Source organism: Jaculus jaculus, chromosome 16, assembly GCF_020740685.1.
Source record: "Jaculus jaculus isolate mJacJac1 chromosome 16, mJacJac1.mat.Y.cur, whole genome shotgun sequence".
NCBI classification, from domain to species: domain Eukaryota; kingdom Metazoa; phylum Chordata; class Mammalia; order Rodentia; family Dipodidae; genus Jaculus; species Jaculus jaculus.
In genome coordinates this window covers 27,991,160-28,015,457 of record NC_059117.1, presented here as the reverse complement: position 1 = coordinate 28,015,457, position 24,298 = coordinate 27,991,160, and the positions used below count along the sequence as shown (strand labels likewise).

Below are 24,298 nucleotides of genomic sequence, written 5' to 3'. Positions count from 1 at the left end.
CTATTGATGGCTGTAAAATTTGACCAGTTTCTACTACAAATGCCATGTATTTATAAATAAAAGATAGATAAATATTTGCTTTACTTAGAAAAATACCTCCAAAAACAAGAAAACTGACTTGACTAATAGGTTATACACCAGATACTAAAGCCATCAGTTGAAGACAATCAAAGCAGAGTGGGTCTGTGAGGACAGTTTTAGGCAATAGAGATCACTGCAGATACACCCAAACGAAATCAGTCACCCTTGACATGTAAATGTTTCAATCTGCATATCATTACATTTTTAATATACTTTTTGAGCACATATAACTTTTCCCGTAATGGCAGATTTATTGACAAACTAGTCACTGCATTTAACTTAAAAAAAAAAAAAATGAAACAATCACCAGCTCTCAGGAGGCAGAGGAGGAAGGAGAATCGCCATGAATTGGAGGCCAGCATGGTAGCCTGGTGCTACATAGTGACTTACAGGTCAGTCAGGGCTAGAGTGAGACCTTACCTTGAGAAATCAAAAAGGGGGTGGGGGCTGAAAAGATGGCATAATGGTTAAGGTCTTTGCCTGTGAAGCCTAAAGACCCAGGTTCAATTTCCTAGTGCCCACTTAAGTTAGATGTACAAGGTGGCACATGGGTCGGGAGCTCATTGGCAGTGGCTCAAAGCCCTGGCATGTGATTCTCTCTCTCTCTCTATTTCAGATACATTAATTAATTAATTAGTTTTTTATTGTTTCAAAATAAAATTTTTAAAAGGAAGGAAATATCTTGAATAAAAACCCCAAACCACACAGCAATGAGAAATCTGGTGGTGATAGTGCACATCTGTAACTCCCAGTGCTGGAAGATAAAGGTTTATTTATTTTATTTTTATTTTCAGTAGGTCAAAGCCAAATTTGATTTACTAGTAAGTGTCAGGAAGTGTGGGATTCATTAATCCCTGCTTAAACCAAACAATAACAACAAAAACAGAAACAACAAAGAAGAGTCAAAACAAAACAAACCAGAGACACAAATCTTGTGCCATGTGTAAATATTGACTAATATGTCTATAAAAAGCATACGTTGTTCATATAAAATATAATGAACATTGATATTAGAAATATATAGGCCCTTAGTGATAGTCAAAAGATTTTGAGGGATGAAGGGATTGCTTAGTGGTTAAGGTTCTTGCATGCAAAGTCAAAGGACCCAGGTTACATTTCCCCAGGTCCCCTGTAAGCCAGATGCACAAGGTAGTGCATACATCTGGAGTTCATTTGCACCGGCTGGATGCTTTGTTGTCCCCATTCCCTCTCTTTCTCTCTCTCAAATAAATAAATAAAAATAAACATAGAATAAAAAACATTTAAAATTATTTTGATAGCATATGACTTAATGAACTGTTCTGAGATTGCTGGTCTATATATAGCAGAAGTAAGATCAGAGATATGTTGGATAATTGGGGATTATTCAATCACAACATACTATAGAGATATTATTTACAGTATAAGTAAATAACACTTTAATCAACTTTCTAATATCATCTTCGCTTCTAGTGATCAATGTACAAGTCACACTTAGAGAAATACTAGGGGAAAATTTACATTTAGGTCATTAGCTTTAAAAAAATAAAAGGAGATGGTGGAGGCTTCACAAAATAGTTCAAATATAAACATGGCAAATTCACTTTCTGGTGCATGTTTAATAGAAATTTGATGCTGAATCTTGCTCTGTGGGAGAAGCAGAGATGTTAAGATTTTCGTTTCTAACAAGGTATCAAACTATAAAATCTGTTTTATAAGATGCTGAGAAAATTCTGCAACTCAGGGAATAATATTTTTCTTTACTCGTAAAATCTTACTTCCTCACTCTTCGATGTCAACAAAACATTTCTTAGGTTTATTCTCCTTCTCCCCATGACATTTTCCTAGTGCAAACTTTGGGAGACTTGAGATTGGTGGCTTTAAAGGAGTAAGTAATGGAATATTAAGTATTCAAAATGCTTGACCTTTTGCTTTTATTGGTTTAGTTAAATCTGCTAAAGTAATAAATCTATAGCTATAATCAATTAGACTTCAACATAATCTTATTTGAAATTTATGATGTATAAGAATATTGCTGATGAGAAAGTTTTCCTATTTATTTTCATATTTTTATCATCCTACCAGGATCAATTTTCTTTCTTTGCTAATTATTTACTGAGATAATGGAGTAAAAATTAATTATTTTTGCCCTTCCCATGTTTATATTTCACAAATATGATGAAGACCTACAAATCAATGACAGTATGTTAAACACTGAGTCAATCAATATTAGTCTTGGACCCCATAGCTCTCAGGCAGGAGAAGGGGCACCTTCAGATCAGTCTGAAAGTGCCACTCTGAGAGAACTGAGTAGATCCCCTTTAAAAGTGAACATAGGGGCTGGAGAGATGGCTTAGTAGTTAGTTAAGACACTTGACCATGAAGCCTAAGGAAGGACCCATGTTTGACTCTCCAGGCCCCACGTGAGACAGGTGCACAAAGGTGAGGCACATGCACGGTTACACATGCCCACTAGGTGGTGCAAGAGTCTGGAGTTAAACTGCAGTGGCTGAAGGCCCCGGCCTGCTAGTTCTTTATTTCTCCCCTCTCTCTCTCTCTAAAAAGAAAAAGAAAAGAAAGATAAGTGAATGTAGGCCTTTTATCCCAGCAGTTGAGGGGTTGAGGTAGAAGGATTACTGTGAGATCGACACTTAATTCCAGCTCAACCTGGGCCAGTGCATGACCTTAAGACCCTACCTTGAAAGACCAAAGACAGGTGAACATATACATGAGAAAGAATCAAAACCTGGCCATGACATTCATTATATATAATGTGTATCCATAGTGTCTTTGTTGGAGTGTATTTTTCAAGAAGAAATATATTTTTATAGACATATGTTTCAGTAATGCTCAAACCTTACTAGTGACAATGTTGAAAAGTTGGTGCCACATCATATTAAAAGGCTTTACAGATGAAATACTCCAATTACCTGAATAGTCTTTTTTTAAAAAAATATTTTATTGTTTTAGAGAGCAAGAAAGACAGAGATAGAGAGGGAACTAGTGTGCCAGGAGCTCAGTCACTGCTATGTAACTCCATGCACTTCCACCACCTAGTGGGCACGTGTGACCTTGTGCTTGCCTCATCTTTGTGCATCTGGCTTATGTGGGATTCGGAGAGTCAAGCATGGGACCTTAGTCCTCACAGGCAAGCACCTTAACTGCTAAACTATTTCTCCAGACAAAAGTATTTTATATATTTTTTAAATTTATGAGAGAGTGAGAGAGGGTGTGGGGTATGTCAGAGCTTCTAGCCAGCATATATGAATTCCAGAAAGATGTGCTACCACGTGCATCTGGCTTATGTGGGTTCCCTGGAATCAAACGTGGGTCCTCAGGCTCCACAGACAAGTGCCTCAACCACTGAACAATCTCTAGAACCCCGAATAAGCGCTTTTGATCCAGGCTTGCTCAGTAACCATGGGGGCCTGAGGAAGACTGCTTGAGTTCCATCTCCAGGACCTCTGTATTCAAATATGCATGCCCACGTACATCTGTGACCTCATTCCCATAGGGGCTCAGAGGCCTGAAAGTTGCCAGAGATTGTGAAAAAACAACAATCTCTGGGTTCAGTTAGTGACTTCTACTCAAATAAGAATGGACAGAAGAGCCAAGGAATGGGACACCTGCCATTCTCCTCAGGCACTGCATGCAAGCTCACACAACACCGGGCAGTGTCATGGGGTCTGCATGACACCACACTCACGAAGCCCCGCAAGGCCCTTGATCCAGGCGCTTTGAAGATCATAGTGAAGTATTCTGCTTAAAGTTTTTCTAACCCTTCTTTGCATTGTATTATTACCAAAATAAATATCATAGATACCTTCTTGCTTTTACTGAAGAAAATCATATTCCAGGTTTCTCTTTACTGTGTCCCACTAAGTGATGATCTTAGTAAAGCAAATTTTAAGTGCCTCTGAGATAGTAATACTTTTTTATTTATCAATATCAATTAAAAATGAAGTTTAAGGTTTTTACATTTTTTTTTTCATTCTTTGTCTTTAAAGAAAGTTCTGGCATTGTAGTGTTAGGGTACTGTGAAAGGGCATACCAAATGTAAAGTAATGAATAGTGGCTCACACAACCAGATGAGCACATAAAATTAAATATTTGAAAATATGTTTTGGAGAGAATTTTAATATCAAATAGTGTATTAAAATATCATAAAATTAGCATATACTATAAACTATGTTAGTGTGTATGTGTGTGTGTGTGTGTGTGTGTGTGTGTGTGTGTGTGTGTGTGTTTAGACCAGGTTTCATTACATTTCTTAAGCTGGCTTTGAACTTGCAACCCTTTTACTTCAGTTTCCTGAGTAACAGAATTGCAGACAGGACCCATCAGAGTTTGCTTCACAGGTCTCTAGGTGATTTTATGGTTAACTTGATTAGCCTGTGAAACTAATAACTTAACAAGCAAAATTGAAGTGTAAACAAGAGAGACAAACTACGGTCTCAATTATTCCTTGCCCCCTTTCATTACCATGCTTTTATTTCATAGCTAACAAAGTGTTTGTATACCTAAGTGCTCAGTCAACACTTAATGAATTAGTCATCCTCTTCTGTGGGGTTGTTGATACTTTAACAATTCAGGGAAACAGTTCATTAATTACATGGTCTTTAAAAAACAAAAAAAAGTATATTAATAAAAATCTAAAAACATATACTAAATTTCCCTCTTATGTAATGGAGCATTCGTTTGCAGTGGCTGGAGGCCCTGGTGCACCCATTCTCTCTCTATCTCTCTCTTTTTCAAATACATAAAATATATTTTAAAAAAATATGATGCAATTATTATGAGATCATGGAATTTCCTGCTAAAATCCATGCAATGACTGTTTCTCTCACTCCACATTAATACTGACTTTTTCTTTTAATAGCTGAACAGCCTACAGGATGTGTCTTTGACTCCACACCACCAAGGATTCTATCTAGTTCTTGCCTCCTTCTATAGTGCTCCTTCCTTCCTGCTCTGGGCTGGTCCTCCTTTTGAGTCCTGCATAGATTTCTCTAAAGCAGGGACATTCTTACAAGTCAGAGCCTTTACAGTAGAAATTTTGTCTTTCTTTTCCTCCCTGCTTCCCTCCCTCTTTCTCTCCCTCCATTCTCTCTTTCCATCCTGTCCTCTTCCGTTTTGTTATACATGCAGGCAGTTTTTTTTTTTTTTAATTTCCTTCATTAGAAGACCACCTCCTAGAACATAATGTGGTGCTTAATGAATATTTGATGAATTCCAAAATTTTATATCCCAATACTGCCAAAATAAATTGATGGTAAAATACAAACCTACATTTTACTCATTTTAATGCAATTCAGTCCTGGTGTTATTGAAGAGAATTTAAAAGCATTGGATTCAGTGGTGAAATATAATGATAAAAGCGTGTAGGAGAGGGTAGAGAGATTGTGTAGTGGTCAAGGCATTTGCATGCAAAGCCAAAGGACACAGGTTCGATTCTCCAGGACACAGGCAAGCCAGATGCACAAGGTGGCAAATGTGTCTGGACTTTTTTTGCAGTGGCTGGAGGCCCTTGCATACCCATTCTCTCTCTGTCTCCCTCTGTTGGCCTTGCTCTCTCTTGATCTCAAAAATAAATAAGTAAAATTTTAAAACAGGTGTAGGAATGTGTTTTGTATTTTACCCACTTGGCAGAATCATTTCAGGGGCTCTCTGAGTCTATTCTGTATCAATTCTCTGTTATCTCCTTAATTAGTCTGAGGCTGCTATATAAGGGAAAAAAATGCAAACAATTTTCAAAAGTTTAAACATAGTCTGTGTATATATTTTACTTGGTAGCCAACTCAGTTTTTAAATACTCAATGAAATCTCACAGTTGATCAAAATTGATTCTATTTAAATGCATGTAAATTAACTCAAATCAAAGACTATTATTTCAAAAAAAATTCTTATGATGGCAGTAAACCTACTAATATCTACATGGAAAAACTTATACTATTGTCATGGCATAACAAAACCATGAAACTGAGAATCAAAAATGTCTTGTGATTTGGATAACATAGAATTTTAAATGATGTTTGAAAATCTTTTACAAAGAAAAAGGAAAGGGTATCAGTCATACAGAAAATGTTTTGAACATTAAGTGCTCATTGAATTGCAAACAGAATCAGACAATTTTTTAATATAAATGAGTTTTTGGTTTTGTAACATTTTCAACCACATATAACACCATAAGTTCAAAAGAAAGTTTTCTATCAAAGAGCAGAGTGAAGAATTTGGAGAAATGATTATAAATTATTAGAAATAGTTCAGTAAGATATATGACATCATCTCCTAGAATTCACTGAAGAACTAACAAAATATGTATGCATTCTCTTTTTTTTTTTTTTTTTCATGGTAGGGTCTCACTCTTAAGTCAGGGTAACCTGGAATTCACTATGTAGTCTGAGGTTGGTTACAGACTCTTTGCATTCCTCCTACCTCTGCCTCCTGAGTGCTGTGATTAAAGGTGTACGCCACCACACCTGGCTTCAGTAGTTCTTTTTAAGCAAGATATATATTTTTAGTTTCTTTTTTAAATTCATCACATTATTTGTACATGTATGCATGTGTATGGATGCCCACGATCTACAGCATACATTTGATGGCAGAGGACAACTCAAGGCATCTACACGACCTTCTTTGAGATAAGGTGTCCTGCTACTACAAATGAATAAACCTGTGAGCTCCTCATTCTCCTGGCATTGGCTCCCATTGCCATAGGCATGACAGAATCCCAAATTCATATGCCACTTTGTGTCCAACTTTAGGTTAGTGCTGGAGAATCAAACACGGGCCAGTAGGATTTGCAACAAGTCCCTTTAGCTGCTGAATCATATCCCCAATTTTTTTTTAACTTTCTAAAAACAGTCATTTTTTTTTTTTTTTTCAGTTTTGCTTGATTATAGAACAAAATACGAAGTTTCAACTTGGGAATGTGCAATGAAATTCATAGTATTCTGGGCAATTATAAAGGTGAATAAAAACAGGGTTGGGGGGCGGGGCATGCAAAAAACTAACATTGAAATTTTGAAACAGCAGCAGAGTGAGTGAATTTTATTTTTTGTTCTTTGTTGGTGGTTTAAAAAAAATTCCCCCTGTGTAATTATTGTGAACACCTTGCTTTGTGGTCACTGTAAACATTTGGAGGGGGGGCAGGGAGGAAAGTAATAGTCCACATGTCCCTGGCATTTGTTCAGAGCAGTGTGCAGAATGTAATGCTCTTTTGTAAGAAACATTTTATGATTTTTAAAATAAATTTAGTGAATCTAAAAAAAAAAAGTGAATAAAAATGAAAAGAAAACCATGCATTTCTAGAAAAAACAATACTTCCTTTTACTTATTCCTTGTATTAGTTTTTATTTCATATATAATGAACCAAGGATATGTTATGTAGTTTAAAATAATTTTATTTATATTTAAACAACACTCCATACAGAACTTTACATGAAAGAAATTAAAACTTATAGTTACTAGAAAATACAGTTAGACTGAGTTCTTTTGCTTGCAGAGCAAAACCAAGTCAGAATAAGTTTGTAGAGTCTTCCTTAATTAAATGATGGTTTCAATAGGGAAGGATTGTTCACTGGGAAGCAGCTAGAAAATTCAGTGCATTTATACCTTTTAGTTGGCCATTTCTTGATATTTATTATTATACCACAGTCATTGCTCTGGGGTAGGTATGTAAGATTGAAAAACACAACAGAGAGAATTTGCAGGTATTTCCTTCAATAAAGCAAATAAATTCTTTGCCTTGTATCTTGGGTAGCAACTGGAAGAACTGGAATGTGAAAAGAGAAAACGTGTCTCACTCTAGCCCTGGCTGACCTGGAACTCACTATGTAGTCACAGGCTGGCCTCAAACTCACAGCAATCCTCCTAGCTCGGTCTCTCAAGTGCTGGGTTAAAGGCAGGCACCACCTCTACTGGCTCCAAACTAAATTCTTGCAATACTAATATATATAATAGCAGAAGTAAAATATAATGATATAATATATATACATATAATATATATATATTATATAACATATATAACATATATAATATATAATAGCAGAAGTAAAATATAATAATATAATAATACTTCAAAAGACATGCCAGAGTAAATCTAGTTCTTCATATATTCTAGACATTCAGATTTTAGTACAGCTTTCTAAACTAATGTAACATAATGAGTTATTAAACACATTTGTAAGCATATGCGACAATGTGGCTTTAAGACCTAGTTTTAAATTTTAAATCTGCATTTCTGAACATTTAAACTAATAAGTCTTATGCAAATGTTGCTTATACATTTGTAGTGTTTAATATGTGCCAGATGTTATTTTTGTTATTTTGTTATTTTTATCTCTGAATAATATGTGCCAGATGTTATTTTTGTTATTTTGTTATTTTTATCTCTGAATAAGGAGATGTCTACTGTCATTCTGGTCTAACAAATGAAAAAAAAAAGAATGAAGCATATAGTGATTAAATTGCCACAGCCACACTAATAGTTATGGATCTAAGAGGAGATCCTAAGTGAAATAACTTTAAAGACTGCTATTTTTATCATTTGTTAGGTTGCTCAACAAAATATCAAGTACAAAAGACTTAGAGGAAAATGCTCTCACATAGTCTTGCTTCTGACCAGGGTGGCTGTGAGTAGTTCTGCCCCACAGGCTTCCTCTTGACTTGCAGATAACCAGTCCTGGGAACACAGGAAGCTTCCTGAACATTCAGGGTTATTGAGTAGTGTTCGTTCCTCATCTAGGTGAATGAGGATTATTGTCATGTACTGCTCCCCTCTAAGGAGCCCTATTAATGAATGTGGGTGCACTTTTTCAAATTTTTGGATGAATACAGTTGCATGGATGTTGGCATCAACCTTGGATGGCCTTCAGTGTGATGAATTTGTTTGAAAGTATTTATTCTCCTGAAGAATATTCTTTATATTTTTATCAAAGTTCATTATGAAATTCATTCTACTGGTAGAGTTTATAATATTTTGATGTGGACATCATACATTGAACATGTGAAAAAATTAAATTATTTTATACCCACAATATAAATGTCTTAATCTGGACTAGAGAGAGCGCATTTAAGGGGCTTGCCTGCAAAGCCAAAGGATCAAGGTGAGATTCCTCAGGACCCACATAAACCATATGCATGCACAACGTGGTACATGCATCGGGAGCTCATTTGCACAGGCTGGAGGGCCTGCTATGCTCCTTCTCTCTGCCTCTTTCATGCACACACACAATCTCTCTCTCTCTCTCTCTCTCTCTCTCTCTCTCTCTCTCTCTCTCTCTCTCTCTCCTCTCCTCTCCTCTCCTCTCCTCTCCTCTTTCTCAAATAAATAAATAAAATACTAAATGTCTTAATCTGAGAATATTACTAAAACACTTTACAGAAAATGTCAGAATGAGGTGTAGGCAGGCTTGTTCCTATTATAAATAAAATGTAACTTTTATGATGTGAAATTAAGTAAAATATGCAAAAGTTTAATCTGCCTATGAGCCTATGTTTAAAAATGTAATATTTCTAATGACAACTTTGGATGCTGTATTATATTTTAGGTATACACAAAATAATAGCATATAAATATTACGATAATAAATCATATTAATAGTTACCACTACCTTTCTTCAAATATATTTTAGGATTTTAAAAGTAAAAGTTTAGAGAACTATATACTTTATTTTATTTTTGTCCTATTTTTAGCTACATCTTAGTATAGAAGCTGGAGTAAGGAAAAAAGTAAACAGGCCTTTCAGCAGCTGGAGAGGTGGCTTAGTGTTTAAGACACTTGCCTGCAAAGCCTAAAGACCTTTTTCAACTCCCAGGTCCCATGTAAACCAGTCACACAAGGTGACGCAAGTGCAAGGCCATGCATGCATGTCTGGAGTTCAGTTAAAATGGCTGGAGGCCCTGGTACCCCACTTCTCTCTCTCTCTATGATGGAAAAAAAAAAAAAAACCTTTAAAGATGCCTTTCAAGGGATTCTTCTGAAGCCTGTCTTCACATGTACCGTTACATTCTTACCAATGTGACTTCATTCCATATTCCCTTTGAATGTCTTCTAGCTCTTTCCAATGAACATGACCCAAAGCAGTTCCATAAGCCTTCTCTTATAAATTGTCTACACACATGCATCCTTGTTTCTGTAGTCGCTGGCATTTTGAGCAAATCCCATTCAATGTCATTCACTTGCCTATGTCCTTAGTTTCCCTGCAGCAGTCAGACATGGCCACTGCCCGCCCCCTTTGCCAGGTGAAAGCATGCTTGCTCATGACAGCTGTGCTGTCTTCTCTGAGCTTGAGGCTAGAGGTAGCTGCCATCTCCATCCCTTACGTTGACATGGACTCTTATCCTTCCATAATTCTCCCCAAACTAATGTCTTGGCAGTGTAGTTCTGCAGTGGAGCAGGGTTTGCAAGGACATTGTAATGTTTTTCTTTGAAAGTCTGCATATGAAGTTTCATGATGCTATGCCAATTGATTTGGGTGCTGAGTTGAAATGTTAATATTAACCACTTTTTATAGTTGTCAAAAGCAATTTTTATTGCAAAGGAAGACATATTCCGTTCTTCATTTTTTCTTACTGGGTGAATTCAGACTAATCACAATTGTGTGGGATTGGATCTAACAGTTCCAATTGATACTGGGGAAGCGATGTTTCAAAAAGTAAATCTGTAAGTTACACTAAGACCATGGAAACAGAAAAAACTGAACCAAATACCGCGTTTTCTGTTACACTACCACAGGTGAGGTATATGCCTCCCATCGCATGCTTTTGTGTAGCGCTGCTCAACACTTACCTCAAATCAGTAACTTCCTTTCGTGAGTTGGATGTGAAAACATTGGATGTGTGAGGTAACTTCTAATACTAATGATCATAGCATAAAATCTTGATATTTGACTGAGCCTAAAAATACATGTTTGAACATTATTTTTCAGACAATAGATTTTGAAGGCTTCAAGCTGTTCATGAAGACATTCCTGGAAGCTGAGCTTCCGGAGGATTTCACTGCACACCTTTTCATGTCATTTAGCAACAAGTTTCCTCACTCTAGTCCAATGGTAAAAGGCAAGCCTGCTCTTCTTCCCGGTGGTAAGTGTGTTTATTTTGAAGCTTTATGTGCATAAAAATTCTAAATTAGTTTCAGGTTGTTTCATAAAAGCAGGATGACAGTTTGATTAAAAATTATGTGTCATAGGACTTACACTTCCACACTCAGGGTTATGAAAATCATTTAAAATGTTTCAAGTGTAATGATAATAAGCATTACAGGCAATATGATTTATTATATATTATTTGATTTATGAGTTCATGTTTTAATAATGATTTTAAGAAATATTTTCATCAAATTTGAAAGAAGTGTTATTTTGAAATGCCTGGAAAATTTTATCTAACTGTACATATGATAATATAGTCATTTAGCAATTTTTGTCTGGGACATAATAATATTTAAAATCAGTTGTGAGCATTCCTGATATGTTTTTACATTTAGATTCTCATTGTCAGAACATTTTCTGATTTTCTTTTAGATAGTTATATTTTGTTGATTCTCTTTGGGTAGCTTTCAAGAGATGTGTAAATATATCAATATCTCTTGTACTTACATTCTATCAGTTGCCATCCAGTCAGGAAAACAGAAATTTCACTGTGTTCCCCAAATAATATAAAAGAAGAAATTGTTTAGAAATGTTGGATGGCTGACCAAAGAGAGAACACTGAACTGAGGGACACTGCACAATAGGAAGCCCATGTGGCTTTTTTGGGTTGCAGGAGGTGAAATCCAGGGGTCTGGAAGAGGTTGTATCTGGAGCTGGAATATGGCTCTGAGATGGCAGTGCTGGCTGGTCGATGTGGCCCTGCACCTCCTGTGTAGAGGGAGCTTCCTGGTTGATTTTTGCCAGGTCAGAACTACAGTCCTAGGTGTCAGGTCACTGGTCTGTTAGTGTGACTGCACTTCATGGTGTAGCCTTGAGTTCAATGTGACTTTCTAAGTGCAAAGTCAACCAGAGACCAGCGTACGTGCTTTTGGAATCATGGGCTGGAGATGAAATGCTCAGGAGATTCACCTGGAAGGGAGCACTTCCTAGCAAGATCCTGTCCTTGTTCCTGACCACACCATTTCAACTCTGAGCACCGACCCCTTAATACTCCATGCATATCCAGCCTTCAGGGGCAAATGCAATCTGACAGCAGTATTTCCCAAGCTTGGATCTTGAAACTGCAGAGGACCCTAAAGAGCATTTCCTTATGATTATCTATTAATTCTTTTGCTGAGTAAAGATTAAACAAGCCCCATCGACACGGCAATGAAAATAACCTATTTTTTGTTTGACTAATGTGTGCATGTAGGTGTGGGGGTTCACGTGTATGGTTGTGGGTGTGTGTTCATGCCACAGACTCACGTAGAAAGATGACTTCAAGCATTCATCTTCACTTAAACCTTGTTTGCGGGAGGGTCACTTGTTCATTGCTAAGTTCATCAGGCTACGTAGCTGGTGATCTTCCTCAGGTCTGTCTCTGCCTCCTTGCTCACCATTAGGTGAGCTAGGATAATGCAGGCCTGCCACAGCGATTGATTACATGGGACCGGGGCTCTGAACTCAGGTACTCATGCTAATGCTCCGACAAGTGCTTTATCCACTCAACTACCTCCCCAGCCCAAATCTGTTTTATTGTTCTTTTCCTTTAATTTCATTTAATTTTGTTTATTTGAGCAAGAGAAAGAGGCAGATAGACAAAGAGGGAATAGGCATGCCAGGGACTGTAGCCATTGCAAATGAGCTCTAGATGCGTGGGCCACCCTTGGGCACCTGGCTTATGTGGGTACTGGGGAATCAAACCTGGGTTCTTATGCTACACAAGCAAACACCATAACCATTAGGCAATATGTCCAGCCCCTGAAGGTGTTTTTGTTATATGCATACTTTTTTGTCAAAAGTAAAGAGAAAATCGTTCTGCAGTGATCCATCCATTGTTTCAGTGTGTCTGGCTTCCTTGGGGACACATTATGTCTGTGGCTGTGTGGGTTGCAGGTCTGTTGCTATACCGTATGTCAGTGGTCAGCTAAGAACTTCAGTTTAATGACTGGGTAGATGGATGAGTGGATGAAAGCAATTGCTTGAATAACCCGCTGGCCAGGTTCAACTCCACAGCCAACAACTTCAACTGGATGGGCATTCATTTGCAGTGGAAAAAAATCCTGGCATACTTACACATACCCACAAACATGTAGGCACACATGCACATGTAGAGCTAAATAAATATTTACATTAACAACTTTACTGTACATTCCTGAGAGAATGATAGTGAAGGAAAAAAAAATCTCAATATAATTATGAAAATGACTTTCACCTTAATACATCTCTGAAAATTGCTCTGGAGTCTGAGGACAGCCACTAGTCTAGAGTCCCAGCCTCCCTGTAGAGACTAGAATACAGAACTACCAGGACAGATGAGAAGGAGAATCACTGGCTAAAATGAAAAATAGGAGGCTGATCCACCCAAGTGAGGGGCTGTCATGAGGATACACCCTTATGCCGTGACTGTGCTGTTTGCCTGTGAGCAATGAACCAGGTATGGGTACAAACTGGAAACTCAAACGTCCACATGAGAATCTGTCAAGATATGTAACAACTTGTACGTAACATAATGTCTCTTCTTTAAGTACCACTCATGATGTCATAGACTGAGGGGGCTTTTCATGCTTGCTAACTTTTCTGAGTCTGAATAGGTAGTCCTCCGAGATGGGCCGTCAAGCTACATAGAATTTGGGACTGGATATTTCAGGGTGAAAATATTCTTTCCTTTATTCTTCTAGAAATTAAAACTCTCCTGTACTCTACTACAAGGAAATATTGTCCATTAATTGTTTTTATATAAGCAATACTGCCCTTGGATGTTGATGAAACAAAGAGAATATTGTCTCTATCAGATAATGTGTTTGTATCAGACATGGGAAAGCAAGAAAATTTCAAATACCTTATATTTGTTTGGAAGGAGTTCCAGTTTAAAATGCCCTTATTTTCTAATTCAAGTTGACTTGGAGTAGGAATCACAACAAGCTTCAAAATAGGAGGAAATAAGCAAATGTCCTTCTACAGGCTTCACCCTGCTGGGAAAACCTATTTTGCACAGATCACAGATCTACTGAAAGGCATAAGGTCTGCATAACCCTCCTGCTGCAGTAATAAACCAGCTTTGATTCGCTTTCAAAACATGACCTCCACACTGGAGAATGGAGTGCATAGTGTCCTTCCCAGGACGGATTCTACCCAGTGATTCTTGTCAGGCATACCTTTGCCAATGTTTCCTGAGGTACAAGGAACACCAGACAAAAATAAAATTGTCAACAGCCGGGTGTATACTTGGCTCAGAAACTGAACAAAATTAAGTAAATGTCTTATTATTCCTAGAACATTACACTATTGTAATCTATTGTCTATACAAAATGTATTTGTGTTTGGAAAAATCTCATGTTTCTTCTGAAAAGAAAGTGTTTGCAATGTATTCTCCTTCGATTCGACTTTACTTTGTTGGAACAGTTCCAGAAAAAAAATATGGTAGTATTTATTGATATTTATGTGTACTGAAAAATAAGGCCATCTCAATGAGATAAAATAGAAAAAAAAGTTACTTCATTAATATATAGCGATCATATATAAGATATAATAAAAATAAATCATTTGTGTTTTCATTGAGTCAAACTTTTAAAAATCCTATATAGCTTTGAAATTTGTCTATGATTGAGCATTAGTTGTAGCTGGGTTTTGTGATTGCTGGAAAAAAAAAAAAGACTGACAATCAGGCTGGAGAGATGGCTTAGAAGTTAAGGCCTCCATCTGCTACCCAAGTTCACCTTCCGCATTACCCGCATAAGCCAGATGCACAAAGTGGCACATGCATCTAGAGTTCGTTGGCAGGGGCTAGAGGCCCTGGTACACATATTCTCTCTGTGTCTTTCTCTCTCTTTATCTGTCTCTTTCTCTCTCTTAAATATATAGAATATTAAAAAAAGAAAAACTAACAATCCATCTGGCATTTTATGAAATAGATAAATTATTTTGGTTAAAAGACTTGTAGCTGTCTATTTTCTTCTCATTATCAAGGGATAATTTCCACTGTTCCCAGTTTGGATTTGTGGTTTTTGAAGATATTCCTAATGTAATATATGTTCACTTTCTCAGGCAACTTCTGCCTGACATTAATAGCAGGTCCTTATCCTCACACTTATCAGTAGCCTTAATAGCCAGCCTCTGAACTAATATCCTGAGTTTATCACTTGAATTATGAACCTTACACTCCATCTTCAGACATTTTCCCTCAGATAGGAAGATTCTTTTCTAAAAGTGGCTCACAAATTCTCAATTATGAGCCCATTGTGGTCAGTTTCTCAGTCAAGATAGCCTGAATACTGAGTATGACCAAAGACAGCTTATAAACGTGCATATTATTGTCATTACTATTTGTAATGCCCAGTCTTTACATGACCTTAGTATTTCTTCAGCTTAAAAAAATCTTTTTGGAAAGTCCTTTAATATTAGCACTACCCCCACACACATCAATTTCATCATCAAGCTTTTTTAATGTTACTTTTTATTTGCAAGAAGAGAGAGAATGGGTGTTCCAGGGCCTCTAGCCACTGTGAACAAACTCTGGATGCATGCACCACCTTGTGCATCTGGCTTTACGTGGGTACTGGAGAATTGAACCAGCCTCGTTAGGTATTGTAGACAAGTGCCTTAACTATTGATTAACTTAAATATTGATATATATACATATTTGTGTGTGTGTGTGTGTGTGTGTGTGTGTGTGTGTGTGTAAAGGCCCCAGGAAATGACAATGCATAAATTTTGAATTATAAGTTATGGCTCAACCCCATGTTAAGCTTTTTGAGGTTCCTTGAGCTTATTAGATTTTCCCATCAGCTTCAATACATCACATGTTTTCACATCATCTACAAGGTCAGCCCTGCCAGATGGAAAAGTGCTTCAGGTCCTGCTCCACAGCGGGCTACTGCTTGAACTCACGGCAAGCTTGTATTTACCATATTCCAGATGTGGTTAAGGTGCATGCCTGCCAAGCCTCACAACCCAGTTTCAATTCCCTAGTGCCCACCCAAAGGCACGAAGCGGTGCATGCATGTGGAGTTGGTATGTAGCAGGTTGAGGCCCTAGTACTCCCATTCTGTATCTCTGTCTCTCTTCTCTGCTTGCAATACACCCCCCCCCACATATTTATACATATGTTATATTATTATGTTTAATATAATATATATTACATTACAGTATTATATATTACATATATATATACACACATATGTTTGTTTGTGTGTGTGTGTGTGTGTGTGTGTGTGTGTGTGTGTGTGTGTAAAGGCCCCAGGAAATGACAATGCATAAATTATGAATTATAAGTTACGGCTCAAGTAGCTGGTGTTGTACTAGTTATCAAAACCTAATCTTTCTTCTAATTATTTATAATTTTAATCAATCAGTTATCTACCGTTCTAACAAATCAACTGGCACTACTTTGTTGGGTCTTGGGTGAGGCAGCACCATGTGGTAAAATTGTTTGCCTCAAGGTCAGGAAACCAAGGAAAGAACTGGAGCAGGCATCCCATAATTTCAAGTGTGCTCCACAATGACCTAAAAGTCCTGGTAAGCCCTGGCTTTAGGGATTCCATGGCCATCCAACAGAGTCACCCTGGGGAAAAAAGACCATAGACTTTTGTGAGGTAGATGTTGAATATTGAAGCTATAGTAAACTTCTAATGAAGACAGGCAAACAAAAAGTAAGTATGTGGCTGGAGAGATGTCTTAGCAGTTAAGGTATTTTCCAGCAAAGGCTAAGGACCCAGGTTCCATTTCCAAAGCCCATGTAATCTCGATGAACATGGTAGCACATGCATCTGGAGTTCATTTGCAAACCTAGAGGCCCTGGCATGCGCATTCTCTCATTCTCCTCCTCTTCCTCCTTCTCTTCTTCTTCTCTCTCAAGTTAATAAATAATTAATTAAAGCAAATGTTAAAAGTAAATAATTGTCGGATTGCATTGTAATATTGCAAAAACGAGTAAGAAATAGTTCACAGAATGAAGGTGAAGCATGAAAAGACTGGGAGTCTAGACGTCACAGGCATAACCTCAGTTATGATAAGGATCATAGCCGTCGTTACTCTACACCTCAGAGCAAAAGGAGGTCATGACCTCCTCCTATCACACGTGTCTGATGATGAGACAGGGAGAAGAGGCCTAGCAGCATCAGATGCTTGAGGATTTTTAAGAGGCTGGAAGAACATAGGCCCATTTGCGTCACTGAGTAATCAGTGCATTTACCTGGGCTCCAATTAGGATTGCGCCAAGGAAGTGAGTGAGAATAGCGAGGCAGGAGGGAGAGAGGAAGCCATGGCAAGGTGAGTAAGAGAATTACCTTCATGTTTAGTTAAAATTTCATCCAACAGAATCTGGAGAGCCACTACAAGATTCTAAGATGAAAATAATCATGCTTCTGGTATTGTAGAAGATCTCCTGACCACTGATGAATCAGAAGGAATGAAAAAAGTTTACAAGCTGCTTATGATTGATCAATACACACATATTACACACACACACACACACACACACACACACACACACACACACACATATATAGGCAGTTAAAATATACTGGTACATCATCAGTGTCTCTATAACTGTTACTATTAATGCAATAATCTTACATGTTGACACAGGAATCTTCAAAAAATAAAAACATAAGAATTACTATTAGCTAATAATATATATGTATATATTTACATCAATCAAGTTGATATACCTTTTCCATTATCGTCGGTATTTCCACTGCATGTCTTATGGGTCAATATTTAGTTGATCTCAGTTGTTAAGATATGCATATCTGGATACTGTAACATTAATAATTTCATGAAGCTCTTTCAAATATTTCATGAAATTTAAGTATCATGCTAAAATTATTTTAGAAGAGAAGAAACTAGTTCTTTCATTCTTTTTTGTTGATGTTGTTTTTTGAGGTATGGTCTCACTCTAGCCCAGGCTGACCTGGAATTCACTATGGAGTCTCAGGGTGGCCTTGAACTCACAGCGATCCTCCTACCTCTGCCTCCCGAGTGCTGGGATTGAAGGTGTGTGCCACCATGCCCAGCTTAGTTCTTTCATTCTTAAGAAAGTACTTAAACTAAAAATGAAAGTTTAACACTAAGAATGAGGTATCAGAAAGTTTTTAATAGCATGTCTTTTCATTAAATCGTCTCATAAGTGTACCTTATAAATTGTACTAATTTAGTAGAATAAACTTTATAAAAATTCCACTGTACATGCATATAGTCTGTGTGTGTGTGTGTGCGTGCGCGCATATATATGCCTGTGCCTTTTTTTTTTTTTTTTTGGTTTTTCGAGGTAGGGTCTCACTCTAGCCCAGGCTGACCTGGAATTCACTATGGAGTCTCAGGGTAGCCTCGAACTCATGGCGATCCTCCTACTTCTGCCTCCCGAGTGCTGGGATTAAAGGCGTGCGCCACCACGCCCAGCACCTGTGCCTTTTTTTAAGCAAGGAAGCATCTTGATATATCTTTCATGTTTAATGGTTTATTTAATATAGCTAGCATTTAAGATATGCTGGTACCTATATTAATGTCTCTATAACTGTTACTATTGATGTAATAATCTTACATATAAATGTATAAATCTTCCCAAAATAAAAATTAAGAATGTCTGCCTATTAGCTAATAACATTTATTTATATAAGCTATTGCACGTTGCACATCTCTATGGTGTCAAATTCACCCTTCTAATTGTTAATAGTAGTGATAATCATAATTCACCCTTATTTTTTTCAATAAATACTTCATGTGGAAATCAGAAAATCCTCACAAATTTAAGATCCTATTCATGATAAAAATATTGTCATTAGGGGACTGGAAAGATGGGTTAGCAGTTGAGGCACTTGTGTGCCAAGCCAAAGGACCCAAATTCGATTCCCCAGGACCCATGTAAACCAGATGGATAAGATGGTGCATATGCCAGGCGTGGTGACGCACACCTTTAATCCCAGCACCTGGGAGGCAAAGGTAGGAGGGTCACCGTGAGTTCGAGGCCAGGCTGAGACTACATAGTTAATCCCAGGTCAGTCTGGGCCAGAGTGAGACCCTGCCTTGAACCCCCCCCCCAAAAAAAAAAAAGATGGTGCATGCATATGGAGTTTGTTTGCAGAGGCAGGAGGCCCTCGCCTGGCATGCCTATTCAAACTCTTCTGTCTCTCTCTCTCTGTCTCTTTCTGTCTTACTCAAATAAATAAATAAAAATATAATATCTAGGGCTGGAGAGATGGCTTAGTGGTTAAGTGCTTGCCTGTGAAGCCTAAGGACCCTGGTTTGAGGCTCGGTTCCCCAGGTCCCACGTTAGCCAGATGCACAAGGTGCACAAGGGGGCGCACGCGTCTGGAGTTCGTTTGCAGAGGCTGGAAGCCCTGGCGCGCCCATTCTCTCTCTCCCTCTATCTGTCTTTCTCTCTGTGTCTGTCGCTCTCAAATAAATAAATAAATAAAATTAAAAAATATATGTATATAATATTTAACATACTGTCATCAAAGTAAGAGTTCTTCTGGTTTTATTACTGAATAGATTTTAGCAATTTTTCCTCCCTAAATATGACTAGTAAATTTTCTTTTTAAATATTCTACATTTTATTATTAGATTTAGTTATTTAGGATATTATTAACATTTTTATTGTCACCAAATAGTTGTACCTTAAATGACAGTATTGTAATACTTTGTTCTCTCCTTCTTGTAATACTTTAATAAAGTAAACACAGTTTGTACTCTGCAGTGAACCAGATCAGTTAAAACATTCTTTATTATGTAATGGGCTGCAGAACTCTAAAAATAGCTGGAAAATATGCAGTAATGTGGTATCCCTTTTGTTTGACTGTAATAAGATATCTATAAAATGTGATTTTAAAAAAAATTTATTGTTAAGTATATTGTCAATACTTAGCACTCACTTTTAAATGAATAATATTAAAGTTCCTAGATATTTATTTTGCATGTTTAAGAAGGATATGCTAATTATATAAGTTTTAAAAGTGTGTATATAAAAAATAAATCATTCATACTTATTTCACTATGATCAATATGTGGCAAAGATTTAGGAAATACGTATAAATGTATGTGGGAATTTACAAAGAAAAGCATACATGTATACATGCCCTTATAATGGCTGGCGCAAGGTATGTACAAAGTGGAAGACGAAAGTTGAGAGCCCTCAACCATGGACAGGACTTCTGATTTCTTGCCAAAGGTTAATGAACTAATCAATGTGTCTCTTAAAGTAAAAGGCAGCTACTGAGAGTAAAGAAGCAGTCTTTGATTTATTTATTTTTTCCTCTCTGGCCTCACAAAATCATGCTTAAATTATGAAGGGTCAATCCACACTGTCTTCTGACCTGCATTTGTGCAACATTTATTTGCCTCTGTTTACTTAAGAATAAAATCAAAATAATAAATGTTCAAGGCAAGAGAGATAGCTTAGCTCGTGAAGCCTAAGTACAATAATTTGATTCCCCAGTACCCACATAAGCCAGATGCACAAAGTGGCCTACGTATCTGGAGTTCCTTTACAGTGGCTAGAGGCCCTAGCATGCCCATTCTGTCTCTCACATACCAAAAAATAAATAAGACATCAAAAAGTAAATGTTTATATCTTACTGGGAATTGTAAGTCAAAACTATAGTATATATGAGTCACTTAAAATAAAATTGGATACATTAACATGCTTATTAAATCCCAGGTATTGTCTCAATATTGTTTTCCATTACAAAATAGTATTTAGGTGTTTCACTGTTATAACGTGTATACATAAAGATCCAATTTACCTTTACTTATTTTCTAAACTATCATACGTTGTGATAGAGGTAAACTTAATGCATATTATTCAAATTTATATGATAAGCAACTTAGAATTATGGCTTTATTTACTTTGTTTTGCTATTTCCAGACAGGGTCTCCTTGTAGTCCAGCCTAACCTGGAATTCATTATGTACTCTCAGGGAGGCCCTGAATTCATGACAATTCTGCCCTACAAGTGCTGAGATTAAAAGTGTGCACTGTCACGCCCTGCAGTGGCTTCTTTTTTATGTATTTATATGTATTTTTTATTGACAACTTCTATACTTACAGACAATAAACCATGTATTTCCCTCTCCTTCCCCACTTTCCCTTCGTCACTTTGCTCTCCCTCATATCTCCTCCCTCTCTCCATTAATTAGTCTCTCATTCAGTTGGATGTCATCATCTTTTTCTCCTTTTATGAGGGTCTTGTGCACATGTTGTTAGGCATTGAGAGGTCTTGGATATCAAGGCCAATTTCTGTCCAGACAGTTGTATGTAAGGAGTGCTTCCCTTCCTTTGGCTCTTACATTCTTTCTGCCACCTATTCTGCAATCTCTTAATGAAACTTGGCTTATGCCTCTTTGTCCTGAATTAGATATACTCAGTTGACTGAGAAGAAGGTACTCACCTTTGGCATTTCCCCCTCCACATTGGATTTTGAGACAGGCTCTCAATATGTAACCCAAGCTGGCCTCAAACTGTTTTATTAAGATCATGTTTATTTGTTCCTTGATGTTATCATACGTGTAGATATGTTGCAGATTGATCATATGCGCCTCTGTTATGCCCCCTCTGCTCCGATTGAACCCTTCTTGGCACCATTTTTTAGTGGCTGTACCAAGACATAGAGTGACTCACCCCCCCCCCCTCCACTGCCATGTGCTCCTCAGGGGTGGGGGCTGTGGCCTCGTGAGCGCCTGCTCCGTTCCTGCGGGAGTGTTGCTGGCGCCTGATGCGAGTCTCCCAGCTGCTGTGAGCTCTGGAGTGTGACGGCTATAGCAAGCTCAGGTGACGGAGTTCGGGTGTTTCTCTCCATCCTCCAGCTCTTACATCCTCCCATTTCTTCCTTAGTGAGCGGACGATGTAAATGTTTCATAAATGGCGGAGCAGTCAACAGTCACTTATTTGAGTTGATCTCTTTAATATATATATATATATATATTTTTTCTTTATTTCTGAGGGTGAGAGAGAGAGAGAGAATGGGCATGCCAGGTCCTCTAGCCTCTGCAAATGAACTGCACACGCATGTGCCACCTAGTGCATCTGGCTTATGTGGGTGCTAGTGAACCAAACCTGAGTCCTTTGGCTCTGCAGGCATTCACCTTAAACACTAAGCCATCTCTCCAGCCTGTCTTGAACTCTTGGTCCTCTGGTTTCTGTCGTAGGCACGAACCACTCTATCCAGAGCCTGTGTCCTTTCAGTTTCCTACCAAAGGAAGTTTTTTAGTCAGCACTGTATGATGGGGTAGCTGCTGGTTATGTACATCTACTTAAATTTAAATTAAATGAAGCAGAATTTCCATTTTTCCTCATACAAGCCATGTCTTCAGCTCTGAAAATTTGCAACATTCCCAACATTTCAGGAAGCTTTATTGAATAGTTGTGATACACATTGATCTTGGTTTTACTGCTCTTGAAGACAGCCTTGAGCTTGGAATTAGATGATCCATTTCCAGGAGTACACTCCCGTGTTTGGTTACTCACTGACATTCCAACTTCTCCTTTCTCAAATGGAAAACTGAGTCAAATAACACCGCTGTCCACAATGTAGCACACACAGCCAGAGGTCTGGTGAACCGGCTCCTTCCCAGGGGCTGTTCTGCTCTCAGGACAACATCCACGCGCGTCTGATCCACTGCAGTCCAGTACTTATGGTTGTCTAGTTGGGATTGTTTCGTCATATTCACACAGATGAATCCCACTTTACTTCCTAAAAGAAAATTGCCTAACCCAAGTCTTCTCAGGCAATATCTCCTCCTGTCCTTCCAGTTATTATGAGAAGTCACTGTTTTACATCTTTTCCTGATTTATAGCCTATCATGCCTTTTTATTCTGCCAATCGTAATCAACGTAGCTACATTATTCAAAGGCAAGTCCAGTTAAAAGATTAAGAAGTTATGTGAGAATCATAAAATGTGTGCTGATGCTAGTGTCAGCTTTATAAATTATTTTTTACTTTATTTATTAATTCTTAGTTTGAAAGAGAGAGAGAGAGAGAAAGGGCCAGGGGGAGAATAGAGAGGATGGGTGCACCAGGACCTGTAGCCACTGAAAACAAATTCCAGAACTATGCATCACCTTGTGCATCTGGCTTACATGAGTAATAGGGAATCAAACCTGGGTTCTTAGGCTCTGCAGGCACGTGCCTTAACTGCTAAACCATCAATCTCTCCAGCACTATTTTTGCTATTCGACATGACTACTCACACAGACATTGGAAAGATAGTAATTATGTGACAAATGGCTGATAAAGCTGACAAACTTGTTTAGACTGAGGCAGTATAAAATTGTATATGTTAAATTGCTTGTGATTTATTACCTACTCTGTTAAATTTAACTCTTATTAATGTCGCATATTTCATTGCTGGAGGAAATTTTTTTATTTGAGAGTGACAGAGAGAGAGAGAGAGAGAGAAAGAGGCAGGTAGAGATAGAAAGAGAAAGAGAAAGATGCCAGGACCTCCAGCCACTTCAAAGGAACTCCAGACGCGTGCATCCCCTTGTGCATCTGGCTAAAATGGGTCCTAGGGAATCGAGTGTTGAACCAGGGTCCTTAGGCTTCACAGGCAGGTGCTTAACTGCTAAGCCATCTCTCATGCCCGTGATGTGGAATTTTTATTAATCACTTTCAATTTAATAAGGTAATCAAATGAATTAATAAACTCTGGTACTCCAGCTAACAGACCATTACTCAGTACAAACAAGATGATCAATTCATGGAAGTACATGGAGGAAATTTACATGCTACTAAGTAAAATAAGCTAATTTGGAAAGGCTACCCACTGTAATGATTCCTGCTTTTGAAAATATTCTGGGGACTGGAGGGATGGCTTAGTGATTAAGACGTTTGCCTGCAAAGCCAAAGGACCCAAGTTAAATTCCCCATGACCCAGGTTAGCCAGATGCATAAGGGGGCACACGCATCTGGAATTCCTTTGCAGTGGCTGGTGGCCCTGGTGCACCCATTCTCTCTCTCTCTCCCTGTCAAATAAATAAATAAAAATAAAAATGTTTAAAAAATATTCTGGGAAAAAGCTAAACAAGGAAAGTTAAAAAAAAAATCAGTTGCTTTAGCACAGGTTGGAAGCAGGGGATGAAGAGAGCACCTATTTTTTCTTCATGTGTGTATA

General features: G+C 37.7%; 1 protein-coding gene across 8 annotated transcripts in view; it reads left to right on the top strand.

Moving 5' to 3' along the window:
* Dgkb (diacylglycerol kinase beta) overlaps positions 1 to 24,298 on the top strand; it is a 690,706-nt gene that overhangs the window by 158,396 nt on the left and 508,012 nt on the right. For all 8 annotated transcript variants that reach the window (XM_045135964.1, XM_045135963.1, XM_045135965.1 and 5 more), the window contains one exon: positions 10,992 to 11,145. In XM_045135964.1, the coding sequence (XP_044991899.1) occupies positions 10,992 to 11,145 (154 nt within the window). The remainder of the gene's footprint in view (positions 1 to 10,991; positions 11,146 to 24,298) is intronic.